Source organism: Apteryx mantelli, chromosome 3 (assembly GCF_036417845.1).
Source record: "Apteryx mantelli isolate bAptMan1 chromosome 3, bAptMan1.hap1, whole genome shotgun sequence".
Taxonomy (NCBI): Eukaryota; Metazoa; Chordata; class Aves; order Apterygiformes; family Apterygidae; genus Apteryx; species Apteryx mantelli.
The window spans coordinates 48,277,730-48,298,645 of NC_089980.1; the positions used below are offsets into that span (position 1 = coordinate 48,277,730).

General features: G+C 38.9%; 1 protein-coding gene across 1 annotated transcript; it reads left to right on the forward strand.

The window, feature by feature from the left end:
- Positions 1-5,232: 5,232 nt before the first annotated feature.
- Positions 5,233-20,899, forward strand: QPCT (glutaminyl-peptide cyclotransferase). The gene is made up of 7 exons (XM_013943809.2): positions 5,233-5,581; positions 9,935-10,081; positions 12,421-12,702; positions 15,305-15,481; positions 16,380-16,479; positions 16,984-17,100; positions 19,235-20,899. The coding sequence occupies exons 1-7, from the start codon at positions 5,246-5,248 to the stop codon at positions 19,378-19,380; spliced, it is 1,305 nt and encodes a 434-aa protein (XP_013799263.2). The 5' UTR covers positions 5,233-5,245; the 3' UTR covers positions 19,381-20,899.
- Positions 20,900-20,916: the final 17 nt, after the last annotated feature.

A 20,916-nucleotide genomic window follows, 5' to 3' on the forward strand; every position in this document is an offset into this window, starting at 1 on the left:
TTACCACAGTCATTGGGCAACAATTATGCTTCTTTGTAAAGAAGCTCAGCTTTATATCATCCAGTAGGATTGATGCCATTTAATTTGCTGCCCTAAACCATAATAGCTGCTTTTTCATAAATTAGAACAGAAGATGGATTAGTTAAAATCAATTTATTATAGAACAGAGAAAAGCATCAGACAAAACAAAGCAACTGCCGTAAGTATTTATGTGGTGGCACTTTCCACTGAATGAATGCTGCTGAAGCACCCAAAATGTTCTGTTTGTAAAGATTTATCTGAAACATCTGAAAGCAGCTTTGCATTTCAGCATCTCTCTCTCTATATATAGAAGCATATACATCTGTATATATATGCACAGCTGAGTTTGAGTGACTATATAGCACAGCATTATTACAGCATTAGATATTAGGGTACCAGTACAGCATCACTACTGGAGCATTATTTGCACCAACTGACAGTGTAAGCATTCTATTTTGTAATTTTAGTGACTATCATAATTTGTAATTTCCTGTGGATTTTATCTAAATTCTTCATCTTTTTCAGAACCTACATCATTCTTTCAGATGGCTGGTTGTTTTCACACCTCAGAACTTTCCCTACCATAGCCAGCTGCACTTTATAAATTGCTATCTCTTATAGCTACAAATACCAGGAAATAGTGGTAACTTTCATTGTATTTATTTGCTCTTCTAAAAAGTCGCTTTTCGTTCTATATAGACCATTATGCCTATATAGACAAACTGCATTTGGAGCAGCTGTTTAATCTAAAAATACATCAAGTTTTTTCCGGTTTGAAATTAGTGCCTATAGCATATTTTGTAGTTGTAAATGGAAACTTTATGCATTCAGTTCCATTCAACAATCTGACGTTTGCAATATTTTCATATTATCTAACTGGGTTACAAAGAAGGCAGTGTCCTAGGAGATAGGACTAGTGCATTTGTTTGAGAAATTCAATAAGCACTTACTGCCGTGATTATTGTTCACTGCCTTTGACACCGATCTTGCATAGGCAACACCCCCATTCAGGATTTGCAAGATTTGCAAGAAATGCTGAAAGAGGAACTAATATCTAAATGGACAAAATGTTAAAATTAATTTCTTTCCCCATCGTTTTTTGCAGTTCACAGTCTTTTTTTTTTCCCCTGTTATAATTACAATAGAACTGAAAAAGAATTAGGGGTTCAGGTTTGGTTTGAATAAAATCCTGAAATGTGGATGTGTCTCTGAATTACCTCATCATCTTGGTTTGAGCCCTTAGCTGAACTTTGTTCTAAAATCTACCTCCAACAAAACAGTGAAAATCAAATTTTCACCAGTATAAACCTACCAAGAACAAAACACGTATTTATATTATACATTTTATATATGTGGTCTTTTGGAAATTGCTTATCCACCACAAGTTTAAAGAATGATGCCACAAAACCTTAAATCTATCAGGTAAGCAGCCCCATTCAAATTATATAATCCTACTGTAGCAACTATGAAATAAATGTAAAGTTATTTCCCTAAATATGTGTTTTAGGGCTCACTTCCACTTTTCATTTAGTAAAGCTTAGTCTGCAAATACATCGGCCTATGGAAACAGAATCTCTTAAATCTGAACTGCCAAACACAGTACTGTCACAGCCTCAGGAAGGGTCTGTTCCAAATCCACAGAAATCAACAGCAGACGGGCTCACTTAGATGAACTCTAGCGCAAGTCCACAGAGCACCCGTGTGCACTGAGCACCTCCAGGCCCATGTGCTTTTTTATAAATGCCTGCCCTGCCACCCTTCTTCCACTCTGGGTTTGGACAGTAATCTACTGATTTCAGAATACTCAGCAGCCCGGGCTGCCAAACACTGGAAATCCCAGAAAATATGTTCTACATTGGAGCTATAACCTTACCACCATTGATTAGTCGGCCATAGCTCAGCATCAAATTTGCATTGTATTAGGCAGAATCAAAACACAACAGAACACACTCACTCTCCTCTCCCTACCATGGGCCTGTTAGTTGAAACTGCTGAGCATCAAAAATATATTTGAAACACTGAAAGGTGCAGGAGTACAAATACTCTAGAAAACAGACATGCTTTAAAGTCAGCGGCATTTGATAATGCATTTTTCCAGAGTGAATAGCTAAGGTAATCATAACAAAGGTAACTGCAGAGTGCTCAGCCTAAGCTCCTGAAGGTGGTATGGGCTGAAACACTCACATGCTGTAGCATTAGTGAGAGGAAAAGCCATGTGCAAACCTTTGACAGAGCTGTCTCTAACTTCCCTCCTGCTGGAATTCAGTAGATGGCACTGTCACATCAGCTGGGTCAAAGAAAAGAAACAATGCATCAATTATATTTTTACAAATAGTTCGTGTTCTTCTTCAAATAATCTAACATTTCTCTTTAGAAGACATCTGATTATATCTATTTCAGTTTTAAATCAATAAACCAACTATTTAAAATGTATAAAATGGAACAGCTAACCATGAAACAATTTGTTGACAGCTTTTCAATTTGATAGTATGGAGTAGAGCTAAACAAGGTGTTCTTCCATTAAAAATCACTGGAAATCACAATGTTCAACACCTTTGATTATATCTTTTTTATCTTTGTATGTTTTTTTTAAAGTAGTTAAAGAATTATCTTTTCAGCTATGAACTGCTCTGATTTCTGTTACATTTCAGTTGAATCCCCCCCCCCCCAAACACACACACAGTTTGGACTTTCTGGGGAAGTTATGAATGCTCCTCTCCCCCCACCTCTAAATTTTGAAAGTAAAAAATCTATCCTAGTAAATATGTTATGTTGCTTTGCTAGATAAGGACTGTTTTAAGCACAGATATAATTGCTTTGTTGAATGGAATCTTAATATGTCAAGTTCAATAAGGGAAGAAAACAGTGCCACGGAGAGCATGGCAATGCTGAAAGAATTACAGATGTTACTAAAAACAGCTTTGACATTTTAGTTTTGATACAAAGCATTCACCTGCAGTGAAAAACACATCTAATGCACTCTTATTAGCTCCAGATTGAATTTAGCCTGGATATATTTTTATCTTTTTAGCAAGAGGAAGGACTTTTAATTTTTTCAAAACAGGAAGTGACACCATCAGCTTTCACTTCTGATTTTGTCTGCTGTCTTTTGTGTCCCCAAAAGTGCTTTTTGTCTTCCAGCGTTTCCCAAAAAGGTCTCCATCACACCCTGAATTCAGATTCAGTTTTACTGGTTCACCTGCCAGGTTTTTCATTTTCCCATTTCCCTGGACAGGCATACAGATCTTGCTTACACAAGACAGCCTGTGTTGGACATGGCACTGAGTTTTGTTATTCTTAGAAAAGCTAATGGCACAGATCTCAAACAGTTAAGTGGCAAGCAGAATTACTGTTTATTATCCCACTTTTTTCTTTGCTTTTGTGCTTAAATATTCAATTCCAGGTTAATGACCTGGACTAGTTATACTGATATTTTAAGAAAAAATAATTTCCCAGCTACTACTACCACCATCCATGGCTAAATAGTTTGGTGCATGTGATTTCCCTCATTTGACTTTTTGTAGATCTTGCCTGAAATGGCTGATGATCCCTCCACCTGAGGGAGGGCTATGGGAGCTATGCTTCCCTCCCTCTCTCCACTATCACTATCACTGAAGGTATATGCCTATTCCTACCAAAGAGCCAACAATCAGCACAATATTGTTCGACAGGAAGAAAAAAGTCTTTTAAACATCCTGTTCAATCCCTTTACGCATTCTGTGCAACACCTATCATGTTATCTATGTTTCCCATGGAGGTGAGGTCAACGCTGTCTTCAGCTGACTTTATACTATGCTTGCCAGGCTCAAATACTATGAAGGACCTGTAGCCCTCAGTGGGGCCTTTACCTCCCAGTGGGTCTACAATCCCTACAGGAAAACTGTATGATCTAGTCCTGAATCAAGCTTCCACTCTTGGCAAATACTGTCCTCTTTTCTGCTAAATTGTATGAGAACCCTGTGCATCAGCCAGAAACTTTGTCCAACATCTGGATTATATAGACAACCCCAAGAAATCTGATTGAAGGGCAATAGATTTTTGTTCTGTTGTGTAGTCTTGTTAGAATCATGTCATCTTGGAAGGTGGATTTAAATTAATTTCCCATGACTTGATCTCTGCTGACAGGCCATGGCTTTAACCTAAGTCTCTGTTGATAACATTTGTAAACCACACTGATCTTTTTGGCAATCAAACGATTGTCCATTTCTCCCTATTCACCAGTGACTTGGTCTTGTATTTGGAACAACTTCCTACCAAAGCCAATGTGTGCACTTGTGTGAAGAGCTGACATTAATTTAAATTAACTCTTTATTCCCCTACCTATGAAGCATTTGGATACAGCCATATTCTTAGTATCATCTACAAGGATGCTGATTCTGCAGTAAAACTACCACCCCCAGAGAAATATGCTGGGCAGCAGATCTATTAGCTTTTCTAGGAAATCTGTAGAACCCGGGTTAAAAATCTGCAAATCAGCAAATTTTTCCATTCCTCTAATATTAAAATATTTAAATGGAATATCAATGATGCAAAACAGTCAATGTCAGATGTCTTTACAACACCACAAATCTTGCTTCATCAGTGGTTATTAATGTAATTACAGAATTTAGAAAGACAGAATTTGGACTTTCATTGAAATTATTGAGTATTGTCATTTTAAGTTTAAAAAGATTGTAAAAAGAGCATTAAAAATGTAAATTAAAACTCTTTGCAATTATATAGATCTTTGCATTTCAAGATGCTTCACAAATACTCATTTCAAACTGATCATCATTAGTGAATGATGGTGGCGGCCCATTCTCAGCAGGAACCTGAAGTTGGTCTACAGAGGACTCATTCAAACGCCTGGAGTTATGGATCTATTTTCAAATTTATTGAGATCAAGTAGAGCCACAAAGCCTCAATTCATTTGAAAGCTATCTGTAAAAATACAGAAAAAGCGATCTTGAAAACGACAAGCTACAGCTCTTCTCACAGAGAAAAAATCACAACCCCCTTTGAGCCTCCTTTTGCAAGACTGTAATCCCTGCAGGAAGAGAGGAAAAGAGGGAGGAGAGAGGTGGGAAAAAGAGAGAGACCATGGTGCAGTGATTGCTGCCTGAGGGCTTGGGGATTAGTCACATGCAGCTCTCCTGATACTGCTGACGTGGTGCTGGGGACAAGGCTCATTTCACCACGGAAATGGGCTGGGAAAGGCTGATGTAGCCAGCATGGCTCTTGCTGAATGAAACAACTAAGAGCTAGACACCTCTTTCTGCAGAAGCTTCTCTCCCTCCCTCCAGCGCTGCCCTTTTTCCTCCTCCTTCAGCACCAACCTGGCTCTCCCCTCTCCCTCCCAGACCTCAGCAGAGGGGAAGGGGAGGGTGGCCTGCAGGCCAAGCAGCTCCGGCTTGGAGGCATGAAGAGCCCCCAGGGCTGCAGGAGAGGGATGGCAGGGGCAGGCGGAGGTGAGGGGACAGCCGCGGCTCCCACCTGGATTGGGGCGTTCTGCCTGTCTGCAGTCTCCTTGCTTCACCTGGTGAGCGGGAGGGAAACCGGGACAGACTGGACCCTGGAGAAGGTGGGTTGCATTTGTATTTCTCAGCCTGTTCTTTCCTCTCCACCTCACTTAGCCATGGTGCGGGGGCTAGCACATTTATGGGAGATAGAGATCAGCAGCTGGGTGCTGCTAAATAACACACACATGCATACACGCACGCACACACACACGCACGCACGCGCGCACACACACACACACACAGTGTGACTTGCCAGCCTCTCTGTCCATCAGTCAGGAAGCCTCAGACATCTTCATGTGACCCTTCTCTGTCTTTCTTGAGCATGGATATAAATTTCGTCTTTGTTTCATCTTTGTAGTCTGTGGTCATGGCTCATGTTTTAACGTGGGAGCAGCTGACATGGTAATAACGCAGTGCTTGTAGGTGGCTGGGCTAAGCACTTTCTGCCACTGGCAGCATGAAGCTGAGATTGCATCTAATTCCGTTATTTTAGGCAGTGCAGCTGCTCTGCAAGGTACAGACAGGTAAAAGATAACATGGCTTCCCTCTCATTCTAATTTAACAGCTAGGGATAACAGCCTTCACACATTTGTCACAGTAATGATACAATTCACACCAACGGGGAATTGGCAGCTAGCACAGTAAATGTCAGAGAAAGCTATTGAGTTTAAGGGGAAACTTAACAGAACAGGAGGGATCAAAACCTAAAAGTATGTTCTATATAATTTTACAGATAATATATTATATTCTAATTTTCAGCATAACTACAGTGATGCGGAAAAGGACAGTATTTTAGTTTGAGAAAACAAATGGTTCTTCCAGAAGTGATTCATGTTTAGCTAGAAAAAATGAGTAGGGATTGTACTGATAGCTCCTACATAATTATTTTAAAAGGACATAATATTAGAATGTCTTGGAAAAATATACTGTATTCTTTTTAATTTAAAGCATTGTGCAAACTAGTGAAAAAAGCACTCTCGGGATAATGTTTAGTGAAACAATAATAAGCAGATACAATCCTGATTTCTCTGTATAGCAAACAGCTTTTGATGGCTGATTATGAAACACTAACAATTTCTTCAAGAGGAACAAGATCACATGGAACATAGCATATCACGGAACTATAAGTTTCACTTAATTAAAGGCTTCAGGCATTTCCAAATAGAAATACACTTTTAAAATCCATTCTCAGGTGTTGGTGGAAGAGCTGAACTCAAAGTTCACCTAGAACTGACTGAACTCTGCTAATCCAATGCAATGTGCTCTTCAACAACAAATCAGGGTCCAGCGCAAACTGGCAAAACGAAGCTTCCCTCATATGTTTTCACTCACTTCCCCTTAGTCATTCCCTTTCTCCTTGATTTTATTCACTGCTCACGTAAAAACCTTTTTTTTTTTAATAATTTAACAGAAACCTTGTCATTCTGTTTTACTCATTTTATCTTACTATATATATGACATCGATAAGAATAAATAAGTAAAGCTAAATCTGTAGTCAGTACTCAGTGTAGAAGCGTGTAACCCCGGTGCTCCTTTTTTCCCCCTTAAACCACACAAATACACTCTTTATCTCACTCCATTCTAACTAGTCAACCGACTTGCTAATGATTGCAGTAAGATCATCTAACCGCAGAACCAGAGCATCTGAACTCCTCTGCCCTTAAAGACACTAACCGAGAGCCACTTCCTCTTTCTCATCAAATTGTTGTCCCTTGACAAATTTTGCTCCTTCTCCCTAAAGGGAAGCAAGATTCAAAAGCTGAAAGAGGAATTCTCTCCTTACAGCCTACAGACAGATCCATCCTTCTTGTGTCGCTCACTGAGGAGGAGGTATCAGGACTGAACATTAAAAGTTCTTAATTGACTTCAAGCTCACATACATTGAATCAACAAGTTATGGGTGGGCTACTTGTACAGGCTTAAGTCTTGCAGTTGTAGGCAGCTTAGTACTACAGTACAGTAGTTCAGGCAGCTTAGCGTTTAACAGCAGCCCTGCCACGAATACATTGCTCTGTCTCCCTACTGTGGCCTCATCTCTCACACAGTGGCTGAACGCATGGACAAAGCATATGGAGGAAATATGGATTGACCAACACTGCAAAAAATGAGTCACCCACAGCTCTCATTCTGCTGCTCTTTTATATTTCATAACCACCTTTGTAATTCTATGACTTCCTGAATTTGAAGATATTTCCATTATTAAAAATGGAAATTTCTTCCTCTCTTCTGAAGTGTTTTCATACATTGGTACTTTAATAATAATGTTTCTTTGCAAAGTGATTCAAAGGCCATGATTATCAGGCATGCTCTACAGTTATAAGCTAGACATGATTCAACATTTTAACTGAGCCTTTCACTTGTTCAGATGAAGGTGTATTTTCTGAATCTCCTTAATTAATTGTCCTCCCGCACTGTTTCTGAAGTGTGCAGTTTTAGATTTTACCTCATGTCCTACCACCTGTTCCTCCTAAATAAAACTGTTCCCTGCCAACATTTTCTCATGTCTGTGTCTTTTCTACACTGATATAAATTTCATTGTATTAAACTTTTAGTCTTTCAAAAGTTGAAACATTTTATGCTTCTTCTACAATACAATTTGCAAACTTTTAATAGTTCAACTTTACAATATATCAGATGAAATGTGATTTTTCTTTAATAAATTTCTAAATTTGTTAGCATTAAAAATGTTAACTACATCTCCTGAAATTTGGTGTGATTATAGCTTTAAACTTAAAAGCTATAATGTAATTGGCATTGTAGGATTCAGTATCTTTCTGTCTCTCTCCTACTTAATTTCACTAGTAAACTAAGATGAAATTAGAGGAAAGGTCCTCACATAGATAAACAGCTAGGAAAAGAGAAAGTGAAGGGTAGAATTTAATGGTTAGTTTTTACAGTGGAGTCTAGAAAGCATCTGTGTTTGGGCTGCTCTGTTCAGCACACACATAAATGAAGTAGAAAGAGGAGAAACAGTGAGGCAAAAAGAACTTTTTTTTTCACAATATTAACCTGTTCAGGATGGTTAAGATGAAAGTTGATTACACAGAACTGCAGAAGACCTTAAGGTCAGTACACTCACTGGCCAGGTAATAAATGAGTTTCAGCAGTCATTTCAGACAAATGTGAAGTGAAGCACGTGAGTGAGTGGGAAAGGAAGGGGAATTATGTTTAATTTTTTCTTAATCTACACAATGATGGAGTTATAGTAAATACATCTATGAAAATGTTAGCTCAATGCAACAGCAGCCAAAAGCAAGTCAAACATTAAGAATTTGTAGGAAAAGAAAAGAAAATGAAATAGAGAATACCATTATGCTACACTGTAAGGCTATGGTGCCCTCATAAGTCCAGTTTCCCTTGCTCCCCTCATCGCAGAAAGGATATAGCAGATGCAGACAGGGTACAATGAAAGGCAGCAAGTCTGATCAACTATAGGACTAGAGGAAACCTCCTAAGATAGAAATAGGGAATGGCTATATAACCTATCCCGTGACACGAATCTATAAAAGCATGAGTGGCTAAGGAAGTTCATGAGCAGTCTATTGCTAGATTGGGAAGATTCAAATCAGGAGCCAAAAGGGATGTTTGGACTGTCCTAGAGTATCCTACTTGGCATTCAGCTACCGCGCCAGAAGGCCACGCAGCTCTCACTAGTCTTTGACATATTTGCCAGCCCCATGAGGAGGTCTCAATGGTCTAGGTCATCTAAAACAGCTCCAGAGGTCCACACTTAGGCAACAGAAAAGGCCAAAGAGTATTTGGGAGGAATATCAATGCTGGCACTACTAGCTATTGTTATAGGAGATGAGCTGCCACTTCTGAGATTAAAGTGTACATCCCAAAGCTGACGTTTACCTGAGCTCACTCCAGCTGAGCTGCGCTATGCTGTGTAGTCGCACCAACACCACCACTGTGGCAGAGGCCACAACAATGCAGCTTCACTATTTCTGGGACAGAGCTTGCGTGGTACTGCACCTCATAATGTAGGCATAGCTTAAAGCCAAATATTATTATTACTAAAATAAAGCTTCCGGTATTTTGGCCTGAACAGAAACCTCATTTGAAAGCCACACAGTTGCAGACATGACTGTAGGATGTATGTGGTGCGATATCATAACGAAAAGAGAAAAAACAATCATGGGTTGAGTTTGCATGTCTAGTAGGTAAAGATTTCTCCCACATTTTTAGTATTAGCACATTCTTCACGGAATACACAAAAATGCAAAAATCACAGAAATGAAAAATGTCAATTGCTTTTGTGAGAAAAGCTTTTATTAAAATAACTTTTGTTGTCAGTAAATCAAAATAGCACAATATACTAGTTAAAATATCACTTTTACAGTAGTTTTGAAGAAAACTATGGTTAAAAAATCTAGTAATAGCTACAGCAATCTTTCCTTTTTTTCCTTCTACAGTATTCTCATCAACCAAGAATTTTACATTCTAACACTATTCAAAAAGTTGTAGAAAACACAGATGTTTCTCAAATGTGGGAGAATGATCTGCGTCCTTTCCTGATAGAAAGATACTCAGGATCACCAGGAAATTATGCCGTACGACAGGTAAGACAACATTTCCAAAAGACACTAAGAACATCTATTATTTATGCTCTGGTAGTGCCTTTAGTGGCCACTATTGTAAGGGACAAATTCCTTCCTTTCAGTAGGAAGAACTCTCTCATTGCTCTAGTCTAGACTGCACAGTGCCTAGAAGATACAGCTTGCATTTTAGCCAACATTACTTCCCAGGGCTGCATAGAAAGGTGAAAGAAAACCAGTTTTTAGGTTAAGGTTTTAAATTAAAAAGCTCCCCCCAGGTTAGGTAACCAAGGGACAACACAACAGTTGTCCTTTCCCTCACACAGGCAGGCTTTTGGTCACTGGTTCGAGCACCCTGGACCTCTACACAGGGGATGAGCTAAGTGACACCCCCACCCCCATTTCTAGGCAGGTCCTGCACTGCCGCCCTCCACTGTACCATGGCCTCAGACGGGCACATCAGCACTGAAGGGGGTCAGAGAGGCCGAACCAGCCGGCAGTCTACATGGTCAGCAGGCTGCAGCACAACACTGGGCCAAGGGCAATGCTAGCCCCGTTGGCTGGAGCACAGCAGTGCACTAACGCTGGGTAACACAGCTGGATTGCACCTGGCCCCAAGCTGGTAACACCTCCAGTACACTGTATTTGAGCCATGATGATTTACCACACAACAGGGTTGCTGCCCTTTCGGCACCCCTGCTCTGCACGCAGCGTGGGCATCCTCAGGGCTGTCGTGCCCCCTCTGGATTACATTAGTCAGCCAGGAGACAAAACCAGTGGCATGGCAGAATTTACTGGAAGACTTTTGCAACGTCTCACTAGAAAGTAACTGCTCTGTGCCATCTCTACCCTTTAGGTAGTGACTCAACAGCTCCAAGATAGCCCTAACTACAATAAATTTATTTGCCAGTCTCCGGTTGGTAGACTGGAAAAATGCAGCTTTTTTCATGCTCTGTGTGTGTCTATAGATCTAGTTCTGTGGTTTCCTCAGTGATACCCCGGCAGGCAGCCAAATGAAAGGGAAAAAAGAAGAAAAACAAAAAACAACAGGGCTTAAGATATAAAACCACAAATCATGTTCAAATAAGGATCATCCTATTACAAGGTAACAACATGGTACAAAACATACCCCCACCAAAGCAAAAAAAAAAAATCTCCATTGTCAAAACACAACAGAGTACAAAATGGATGACAGTTACTTATTAAGATACAGAAAGAGCATGAGACTCATTTTAGGGAGAAGGCCAGTTCAAGTCAAGGATAATGCTTACTGGGAACTACACCACGCTTATATATTCCTCTTAATCCATCCCAGAAGCCCTATGCTCTGCCTACAGATAATGGGTAGACTATACAATTCCATAAAAGCTTTCAGAAGGCGACCACAAACAAAATGGAAATTTGTGCTAGCACTAAAATTTATGGCAATATTCCCATTGACTTCACTAAGAGCAGGACAAGTCTTTAAAGCATGTTTTCTTTTTTCCCCCTTAGAGGCTTTTCCTAATGTTTATTTAAAGAGAGAGGAATCTGCCTGGAAGAAGCACTCAAGGGACCAGTAAAAATAAGTTGCTTAACAGAGATGGTCTTCTAATAAAAGTTAGCCAGAACTGTGTACTAAGTATAATTGGGGTTGTTAGAGGTATTCTCTTTAGGTAGGAAGCTGTCTAAAATGAATGACCTCTTACACAGATTCATTGTCCTAATTTTTATCTTAAAATGACTTATGCTTACAGGCCTTCATTTTTAAAATCAGTTGTTCTCAAATGCTTCAATCTTTCTTTAATTTACAGCCTTGTAAACAACTCGTATCACTTGAAAGGCAGATTTCTCATAGAAATTTAAAAAAAGTCCAGCATATTATTTTTACTACTGTATGCATCTATACATGGTAATTGTCAGAATAGCCACAAGAAGTTCTCTGTAGCCATAGTTTTGACATTTAACATAAAGACACAACTGAGCTGAAAGCTTGTATTTGAAGAACCAAACATTAGATCTATCCTGGCCATACCGGAAAATCACTGGCCGGGAAACTTCAGAGATCAAGATTTTAACATGTCATATTGATGGATTAAAGAACCCTCGCACTCCAAAGACCGTACTAGCAAGAGACAAGAGGGAGAAATGAAATGCAAGTGAGCCAGTCAGAGGATAAGATAAGGTAGCAATGACATCACTTATTTTTCATAGTGGCAATAAATTAAATCTTTTGCTACAAAAATTTATCTATTAAAAATACCACAAACTTACAGAAATGCTTAAATGCCAGTATTGTTAAGTAGCTACTGATAATTTGTTTGCAACACCTTTTTGGAGCAAGCAATATTCATCTGGGTTTTTTTTGTTTTTTTTAATTGCAGCACATCAAGCACCGTCTCCAAAGATTACAGGCTGGCTGGTTAATTGAAGAAGATACATTTCAGAGATACACACCATATGGATATCAAACATTTTCAAATATTATCAGCACTCTTGACCCCTCTGCAAAACGCCACCTAGTCCTTGCTTGCCACTATGACTCAAAGTTCTTTGGCCCACAATGGCAGGGGAGAGTGTTTGTGGGAGCCACTGATTCAGCCGCGCCTTGCGCTATGATACTGGAGCTCGCACGTGCCCTGGATAACAAGCTGCAGTTAATCAAGGTAGGTTGCCTGTTTCACTTTCATCTGTTTTTGCAAAAAAGCAATAGGTCTGAGAGCATTTCTGCGTTCTCTCTCTCAGCTATGCATCTGATTCTCCAATCACTGTGCCTATAGTAAAACTCCCATTAACTTCAAGGGAATAGAATCTCTATCTAGTACTTTAGAGCACATTATCATATTAAAATTTTTATATGCAAAGGGTGACTATCTAAAAACTATCCAATAAATATATACTATATAAAAATAACAATTTGTACTTGAATAATACATATGCTTCATCGACTCAGTGAGATATGATAGTACCTTGCATATACAAGGCGCAGAAGATTACCCAGAAAGTCCCTGTCATACTCAGTAATGTCTCAGGTCACTGACAAGGATTTGTTGCTTTCTGTATTTTGCATTTTCAAATATCTAAGTAGTATTCTGTTTTGGGAGATAGATTAATAAATTACTGTGCAAGACAGGTCATGTCCCTCCATCCCATAACAACTTCAACCTTTTCTTCTTGTTTTCCTTCATCAGTTTGAATAGTTTATTTATGAAAAAAAATGATGGCTGAGTACACAAAAACAGTCAGGTAATAGTATTATATATCAGTCCACCTTACCTATGTTACAAAAATCTGCTTCGAAGTGCTGCCATTGCTGGGCTCGCAATCTTTTGATCCTACAAACTCCAAAAGCTATTTTACAGATTCATGAGTGCCATCTACTGGTTCTGCATTTACTGTTTGCAGAAGATAATTCGCAAACACTGACAGAGCTTTCACATGAAAAGTTCTCTCAACTGCTTTATCAAGTGTAGGGAACACAATTAGCTAAGATATTTAAGTCTACTTGTCTGCAGTTGTTTCCAGAAACTAATTTGGTGCCTTCTGACATAAGAATAATATTTAAGAATTAGAAGATTAAGACTATGCTGATGTTTTTAATCACAAAACCAAGCATTCCTGTAATACATACACAAGCTTTCATTTAGAAGCTTAATTTTGAATAAATTTGCCTGATGGTTATCTATGGAAAAACCTGTACCAATTTAAAGACTGGAAGTTTTGGCAAGTAATACTTTTTTTTTTTAATTTAATCTTTTTATCATATAAGAAGAGAGCACTTTATATAGAGGCAATATAATTACATTGCACAGGCTGTCATTTGTACAGTCTGTTAACAAAAAGTACTTGGGGATCCATCTGCTTAATACATTAGCTATGACCTTTCTGCTCTGCTCATAGTAGCATAATAGACTTTATGTTTTCAGCCAAATCTATTTATACTTTGACTTGGAGCTGTGATTTTTATCTCAATGTTTGTCCAGTTATATAGACTTAGTTTAAAATTAAAGAGCAAAGATATCTCTTTACATTATTGAGACCTGGGAACGTGTTAAGCAGTAATAATAATAACAAGAAATACTTCTTTCTAAAATTCAAATGGCATTAATACAGTTTCTTCCAAAACGTAATGCAGAATGACTGGTATCAAAAAAGCCATTTTGTGCAAAGGACAAAGGGCGACAACACATTGCTATTAGTGAAACTCGTATCTCACTGTGAGCATAATCAATATCACCTTGCCTACCTGAGGGACATTTTCGAGAAGTTTTCCACTATTGTTTACATTGGTTCAGCTCCAGCTAGTTGGGAGTTGTAGTCCACACAGGACATGGCTGTTGTCAGTGACCCCACCTTTTTAACCACATCATGCAACTTCACTTGAAGCAAAATTAATTGATACAGTTGTTAAAGTATTTATGGCAACTGCCTAGACTACAGTTCCCCAAACTGTCCACATAGTGGAACCAAACTGGGTTTAGCAGTGTTGGAGATTGTTAGGAAATGTCCCCAACACAAACAAGACCTCAGTTAGTAAATAGAGAAAAAAAGGTTCTTTCTACCTGGGGAAAAAATTCACACACATAGCTCCTTTGTGACCTTACAGTAATCATATATATTCTCAACAGTTTTTATTGCTGTGATATTTGTGGCTGTTGAAGAGGAAGGGCGTAACTACTCTACTCCCTGTGCTTTGGTTTTAGGGTAAAATTGCCTGGATGGTTGCAAGTGACTGAGAAGGAAAAGAAAGGGTGATTATTCTCATGACTGAATGCTTTTTGTCCCTCTCAGAAGTTTCACGAGAAAGCATGACCATAAGCTTTACACAGACACAATTCACTTCCACTGATGCAGAACAGTAGCAGAGAGATTACTCCTCTGTGGCTCCACCAAGTTATAGTAGCACTCCCATCCCCTGTTGTTGCTAACATGTTCACCCTCATTTTTTGAAATGATGTTCCAGCTACCTGGTTTTGCAGACCTGTCTCAACATATTCAGCTCCTGTCCATTAAAGGCAGAAATGCAACTTTTAACCAGAACCAAAAATCATTCCAGGCTAGGGACATGACACTCTCATAGGTATTCAGTAATGGCTGATCACTACCACTGTTATGCTATAGCATGTGTATGAGATTACAAACCATGAGAAGGTTTGCATAGAGTACCTTAAAAATATACCCATATTGATGCTGCTTATATACAGGATCAATCCTTTATTTCATCATCTGTCCAAAATCAGTTATGTTACTTTTAACTTCCTCCAACAGACCAGCTCAACCTCAAGACCAGACCTTTCACTTCAGCTTATTTTTTTTGATGGTGAAGAAGCCTTTGTCCAGTGGTCGCCTTCTGATTCCCTTTATGGATCTCAACACTTAGCTCAAAAAATGGTGTCTACTCCACATCCACCTGGTTCAACAACGACAAATCAGCTCCAGGGCATTGTAAGTACCTTTCATCTCCCTAATAAGTAAGAGTAAATCACATTTCTTTAATTAGTAAGTAATTGGCCAAATTCCCATGAAACCCTGAACCCACCAAAGTGTGTTCACCCCACCAGAAGAAACAAGCTTGTAGAAATTTTAGAAGATATGATAAAATACAGAGTTGGCAAGAGCTTTTAAGGTGGATCTGCTTAGACCTTCTCCCTGCAAGTATGAAAGGAAGCCACAGAAAATCAAAACACCCCAATTTTATTAGAATATAAACTAGGATAGCCAACTTCCTAAACGGAGGTAATTCAAAGTGATTAGGAAAGTGCAACAGAAATAAAAGCAGTCTATGAACAAATCTCACCTAGCCCAGGCTTGGTTTCAGGTAGCTCAGAGCTAAGCTTTGTGCATTCCCTACTGGCCCCTGTAAACATTCTGGTTGTCTGCTCTCTTGTCTCTGCCATCTTTTCATTTCCCAGCTCACGCTTCTCTTCTTCGTCACTGTATCTTGTGATGTATAAAACTTCTTTGCCCTTAACAGACTTGGTTGTTCTCCAGGGAAGAAGCAATCTCCTCTGTTTTCTCCTCGCCTGACTCGTTTTTTCTTTTAAAGGGGTATAACATACAAACTGCAAACAAGGCGATACTGTCCATTTCAGCTGGCTGTATTTCAGCTTGAGGAGCTGAGAAACAGCCTAATTTTTTCCTCCTTGGAAAGACAGCGACATGCATCCCATTTGAATTATGTTCTGCTAATGAGATCTTCTCAAGCACTGCAGCAGCAAAGCTAGGTCCTTGGCAAGAGCTACTGAAGACTTAATCATGACCTATACAGGAACTGAAGGGTTTCTATGCTGCTGCAGTAACGTAAAGAATTCTGTCTTAAGGTTAAAGATTCTTTCTTCTGCAGGACCTGCTTGTACTACTGGATTTAATTGGTGCACCAAACCCAGTCTTTCCCAATTATTTTCCAAACACTATCCGATGGTTTCAGAGGCTTCAAGCAATCGGTAAGGAGAAGGGTATGGGCTTTTTAGGACTTCGAAAATTTAGAGTGTAGTTTCCTAAAGTAGGAAGTTCTGTAAACCAGATTTTTAGGTTATTTTTCTGCTTTACAGTTAAAACATTTAATAAGATAAATGCTAAATTTGGCAGTTCTTAAACCTGTATGAAGATTTTAATATTTGTTAATTAATAAAATATCTCAGGAAGATTCCCAGACACTTGGGAACCATAAAATAAAAATTTAATAACTGATTGGCACTGTCACTGTGTGACTACTGGAAACTGCTTCACTTCTGTGTTTTAGCTTTCCCTTCTGTAAAACGATGATTATAGCACGAATCTTGAGGTCTTCTGTTATGCAGTACTAAACAAATTAAAAAGACAGTCTCCAACTCTTTTTTCTTCCTTGATGGAAACAGCATTCACATGAGAAGAAAAATAATTCAAATGTGTTAAAATGCCTCACGTTGTCCAAAAGTTCTAATCATAATTTTCATTGTGAATTACAGAACAAAAGCTACACAGCATGAATCTGTTGAAGAATCACCTTGTTGAAAGACAGTATTTCCAGTCTTATTTACATCGAGGCTTGGTTGAAGATGACCATGTTCCATTTTTATTAAGAGGTACTAAAAGCTCTAATACTGTTTTTAAAAGGCAAGTTCAGAAAAAAAAATGTTCCATTTAGTGATAGAGCAGGTGCATACAGAGCTGCTTTTCAAGTTTATTTGCCCCAATTTGATGTTTCTAAGTCCAATTTTAAGCAGGCCAAGAATCACAACTTTGAAAACTATAGCAGAGCAAAAGCAGAGGCAAAATGTATCCATCATCATCTTGTGGGAGCACAACTCCAATGGTAGAGATAATGGAAATTTCTGTTAGCAGTATAGTGTCCTACACAGACGAGTAACACCAATACAGTAAGGTATCTCTACACTCCACACTAGGCAGTTACAGTATTCCTAGAAGCAGTGAAACAGTCAAGGGTCATATCTACAAAGACTACAAAATTCTACAAAGACCTACTGTCAAATCTACAGTAATGCTTAGTATTATGTGTTTAAATTTAAAGGCATTGACTGCTGCAAGAACTCACAAATTCAAATTAGGTATTCATGTCCCATATAGAATAGATGGATTTTACAGCTGTCAGCCTGAGGAGTGGGAAAGGTGCACAGAGTAGCCAGTAGGGATAGCAAAGGACACCATCTGCCTGAAGTCCCACGTGCCTCCTGGAATTAAGCACGTACCTGAAACTAGGATTCCCTATCTGAGTGTCTCTGTTGGCACATACACCTGCACCATTGCCTTTGACTCTGGATTCAGTCTTTTCCTTTGGAATTCAATCAAAGAAAGATAAAGCAGTTATACTAGTGCTGCCCACCTTGTCAAGTTACAGGTCAGTGATTAAAGCACTTGACCAAGTGCAAGATGTGGATTTAACATCCTTCTCAGTTCAAGCATCTGGTACAGTATCTTCAAAACTAAGGCAGGCCAAAGAAGTAGAGTGGATGTAGTACATGCTTCTGGTTGAATTTTTCCTCTGTACAACATGGATTACAAGGGTCATGTTGCTAGAGAAGGGTTAAGCAAAAGGGAGTATGACACCATAGCTCATTGAAGAAGGTATCTGCCTAGGAAAGGAGGGAGGTATCTTCATGTCCAGCCCCAATTTCAACATTACTTATGCATTGTAACTATTAAGTAATGCAAAATGCACATGCAGCTGTGGAAGCAGGCACAAGAACAGCCAGGCCTCTCCACTTCCAAGCAAGGGCTCTCCTAAATGAGCTACAGCTACTGTCTCCTGCCTAACAGCTCTCCAGCTCCATGAACCTCTCACTGTTTGCAGTGAGGCAGGGCCCCAGGGCCAATGAAACCAACACAGTTCTCACACACATGTCCAGGGATACCAAAAAACCTACCTTAGAGAAGCTGATAGGGAAAACAACCACTACACCTGAAAACCTTTTCTAATACCATCATTAATTCCTAGTTAAAAAAAGGGGTTGCGCTTAGGAGTATGCAGCTGAAATAAATGATAGACGAAAAGCCAGTAAAACAGGAAACAGGCTGCAAAAAAAAAACAAAAAAAAACCCACCTCACTGCCGCCCCCAAAAAAGTGATCAGAAAGCAAAAGACTGATTTAACTCCTCTTTTACCTAATAATTGCATTACGTATCAGTGGCTTGATGCATGTGCATGCAGCAATACAGAGCCTTTCAAGTGGAAATCCTCTTCTCAGAGGACAATATTGGCTCTATTTCACAGAGCAGTAATAACAGACACCTTAATTTAGTACTTATGGAGAGGACCAGTAACTGCTTCAAAAAAGTGCTCAATCCTAACCTTGTTACAAAAAGAACATGGTAATCAGTTTTGGATTTGGGAAGATGCAGTGGTTTCTCTGCTTTTCTGTAGCTCCTAATCACAGTAGTAACAACTACAGTGCAAAGAATCCCAAATAAAACAACACAGAGCAGGTATCACAGTAAAACTACTACCTACAGGTTTCTTAAAAAAGAGAGAAAAGGACTTGACAGAAGGAGATAGGAATTTTAGGAAATACACAGTGAAACTGATGGGCTGTAATCACAGGCTTCAAAAAAAGAGAAGCTGAAAGGAAACTGCAGTGACACACACTCCTCTATAAAGTGAGTGTATTGAGCAGTTACCTGACTCTAGTGCCCAGTGGCAACATATTAATTTGCTTACCAAAAATCCTATTTTTTTCCTCCAAATTCACTTTCTCCTCATAGGGGTTCCAGTCCTACATCTGATTCCATCCCCTTTTCCTGAAGTATGGCATACTATGGAGGACACAGAAGAAAACCTTGACAAAACCGCTATCGACAATCTCAGCAAAATTCTGCAAGTATTTGTACTGGAATATCTCAATCTCTGAGAAGTACACTGGCAACAAATCATATGCTATTTTAAATACTGTTTACCCACTTTCAAGTTTGCTATTTAAATTGCATTGGAGAGCACTAAAGCAAAGCAAAATACGTCAATAGCTCTTGCTAAGCTGATTCAATTTTCTGATATAAAGATACCACTAAATAAGAATTAGTTTCAGCCTGGAAAGAATTTGATCTTTCCATGTCTTGCCTATGAACAAAGAAAAAAGAAAATGGAATTTTTCCACGTTGTTATCACTGTTTTATACACCACATATTAAGATCCCAAGAGGGAATGCCTCCCAACTTCAGTGTTTAGCTACAGTTTTTACAAGGTGTGACCAACTTTTCCACTGGTCAGCAATAGAAATTTAGAGAACATTACCGTAAGAGGCAAAATTCACATTAAAACATACCTCTGCTTTGGGTTGAACTGAACCACCTCATCCTAAAAATAGCCGCTAGAATTCCTGACACATAGAAGGAATTTGTAATCCTCTCTACTCCCCAGCCTCGTTCCCCTAAGAGGAGTACTGCAAGAGCTCTTCTCTGCAGACAACAGGCCACCATAAAACTGCCCCAAAGCAGTTTTCTTTCTCTCCTTTGTTGGATACTTTTTGCTGAAGGAGGGTAGGGGGAAGTGATGCTAACAGGAAGGTATGTGGGGATTTCCACCATGCTTTGACTACACACAGGAGATATAAACGGAAGAGCAGGTGCTGTGTGGGAGCACACGAACCAGCACACACCATCCATTCATGTGAGAATCATTCAGAATTTGACACATCCCCCCACAAAAGAGACAACAAAAACTGCTGTTTGTAATACAGATTACATCAGAAGTAATCATACTATGAATGTGATCATTTTAGAAACTGTAGTTTTATATAAATATGATTTTAAAGGTGGAGTGCTATCTATCAAAACTAAAATAAGCACAAGAGTAAGAAGCAAGGAGTCAGTTTAAACACCTAACAGTATGGACCAGCCACAGCCTATATCAGAAAAAGATACTCATTACTTTAAGAATCCTGTGGTTGTAAACTCCCTAATGGAATTATTCAAGAAATTCAGCATGATACTGTGACAAAAATCTAGCCTAGAATGAAATCAACTACTAGAAGTAGGCAGGAGAACAATATTCAAAAGCTACCTATAGAATTATTGTTTCCCTGAGGAGAAAAAAATAAGACCATTTGATGGGAGAAAAAAGTCAGTATTTCCTACTCAGACAGCTTCTTCCATCAGAAAGTTCTATCCTGTGCAAAGAGATTTAACAAGGAGATAACCTATAGAGTTGTAATCATGTCAAATTTGGCCTGTATTTTACTCTTTGCTAAAAGCAAACATATCTGAACTTGAGATAAATATTTACATACATAAAGTTCCAATAGAAAAATATATTTAGAGCAATGCAAATTTGCAAAACTGTGCTATTACATTGCAGCCTGAAAATGAAACTCAATCTATTTTTGTTGCTCAAGACCAAACAGAAATGCCACTTTTTATGTTTTCCCATCTTTTTGCATTTGTGATTTTTC

Coding starts and splice junctions, on each gene's coding strand:
- QPCT (XM_013943809.2), top strand. CDS start 5,246: ATGAAACAACTAAGAGCTAGACACCTCTTTCTGCAGAAGCTTCTCTCC. Junction 10,082..12,420: donor GAAATTATGCCGTACGACAG/GTAAGACAACAT, acceptor TTTTAATTGCAG/CACATCAAGCACCGTCTCCA. Junction 15,482..16,379: donor CAAATCAGCTCCAGGGCATT/GTAAGTACCTTT, acceptor TTTCTTCTGCAG/GACCTGCTTGTACTACTGGA.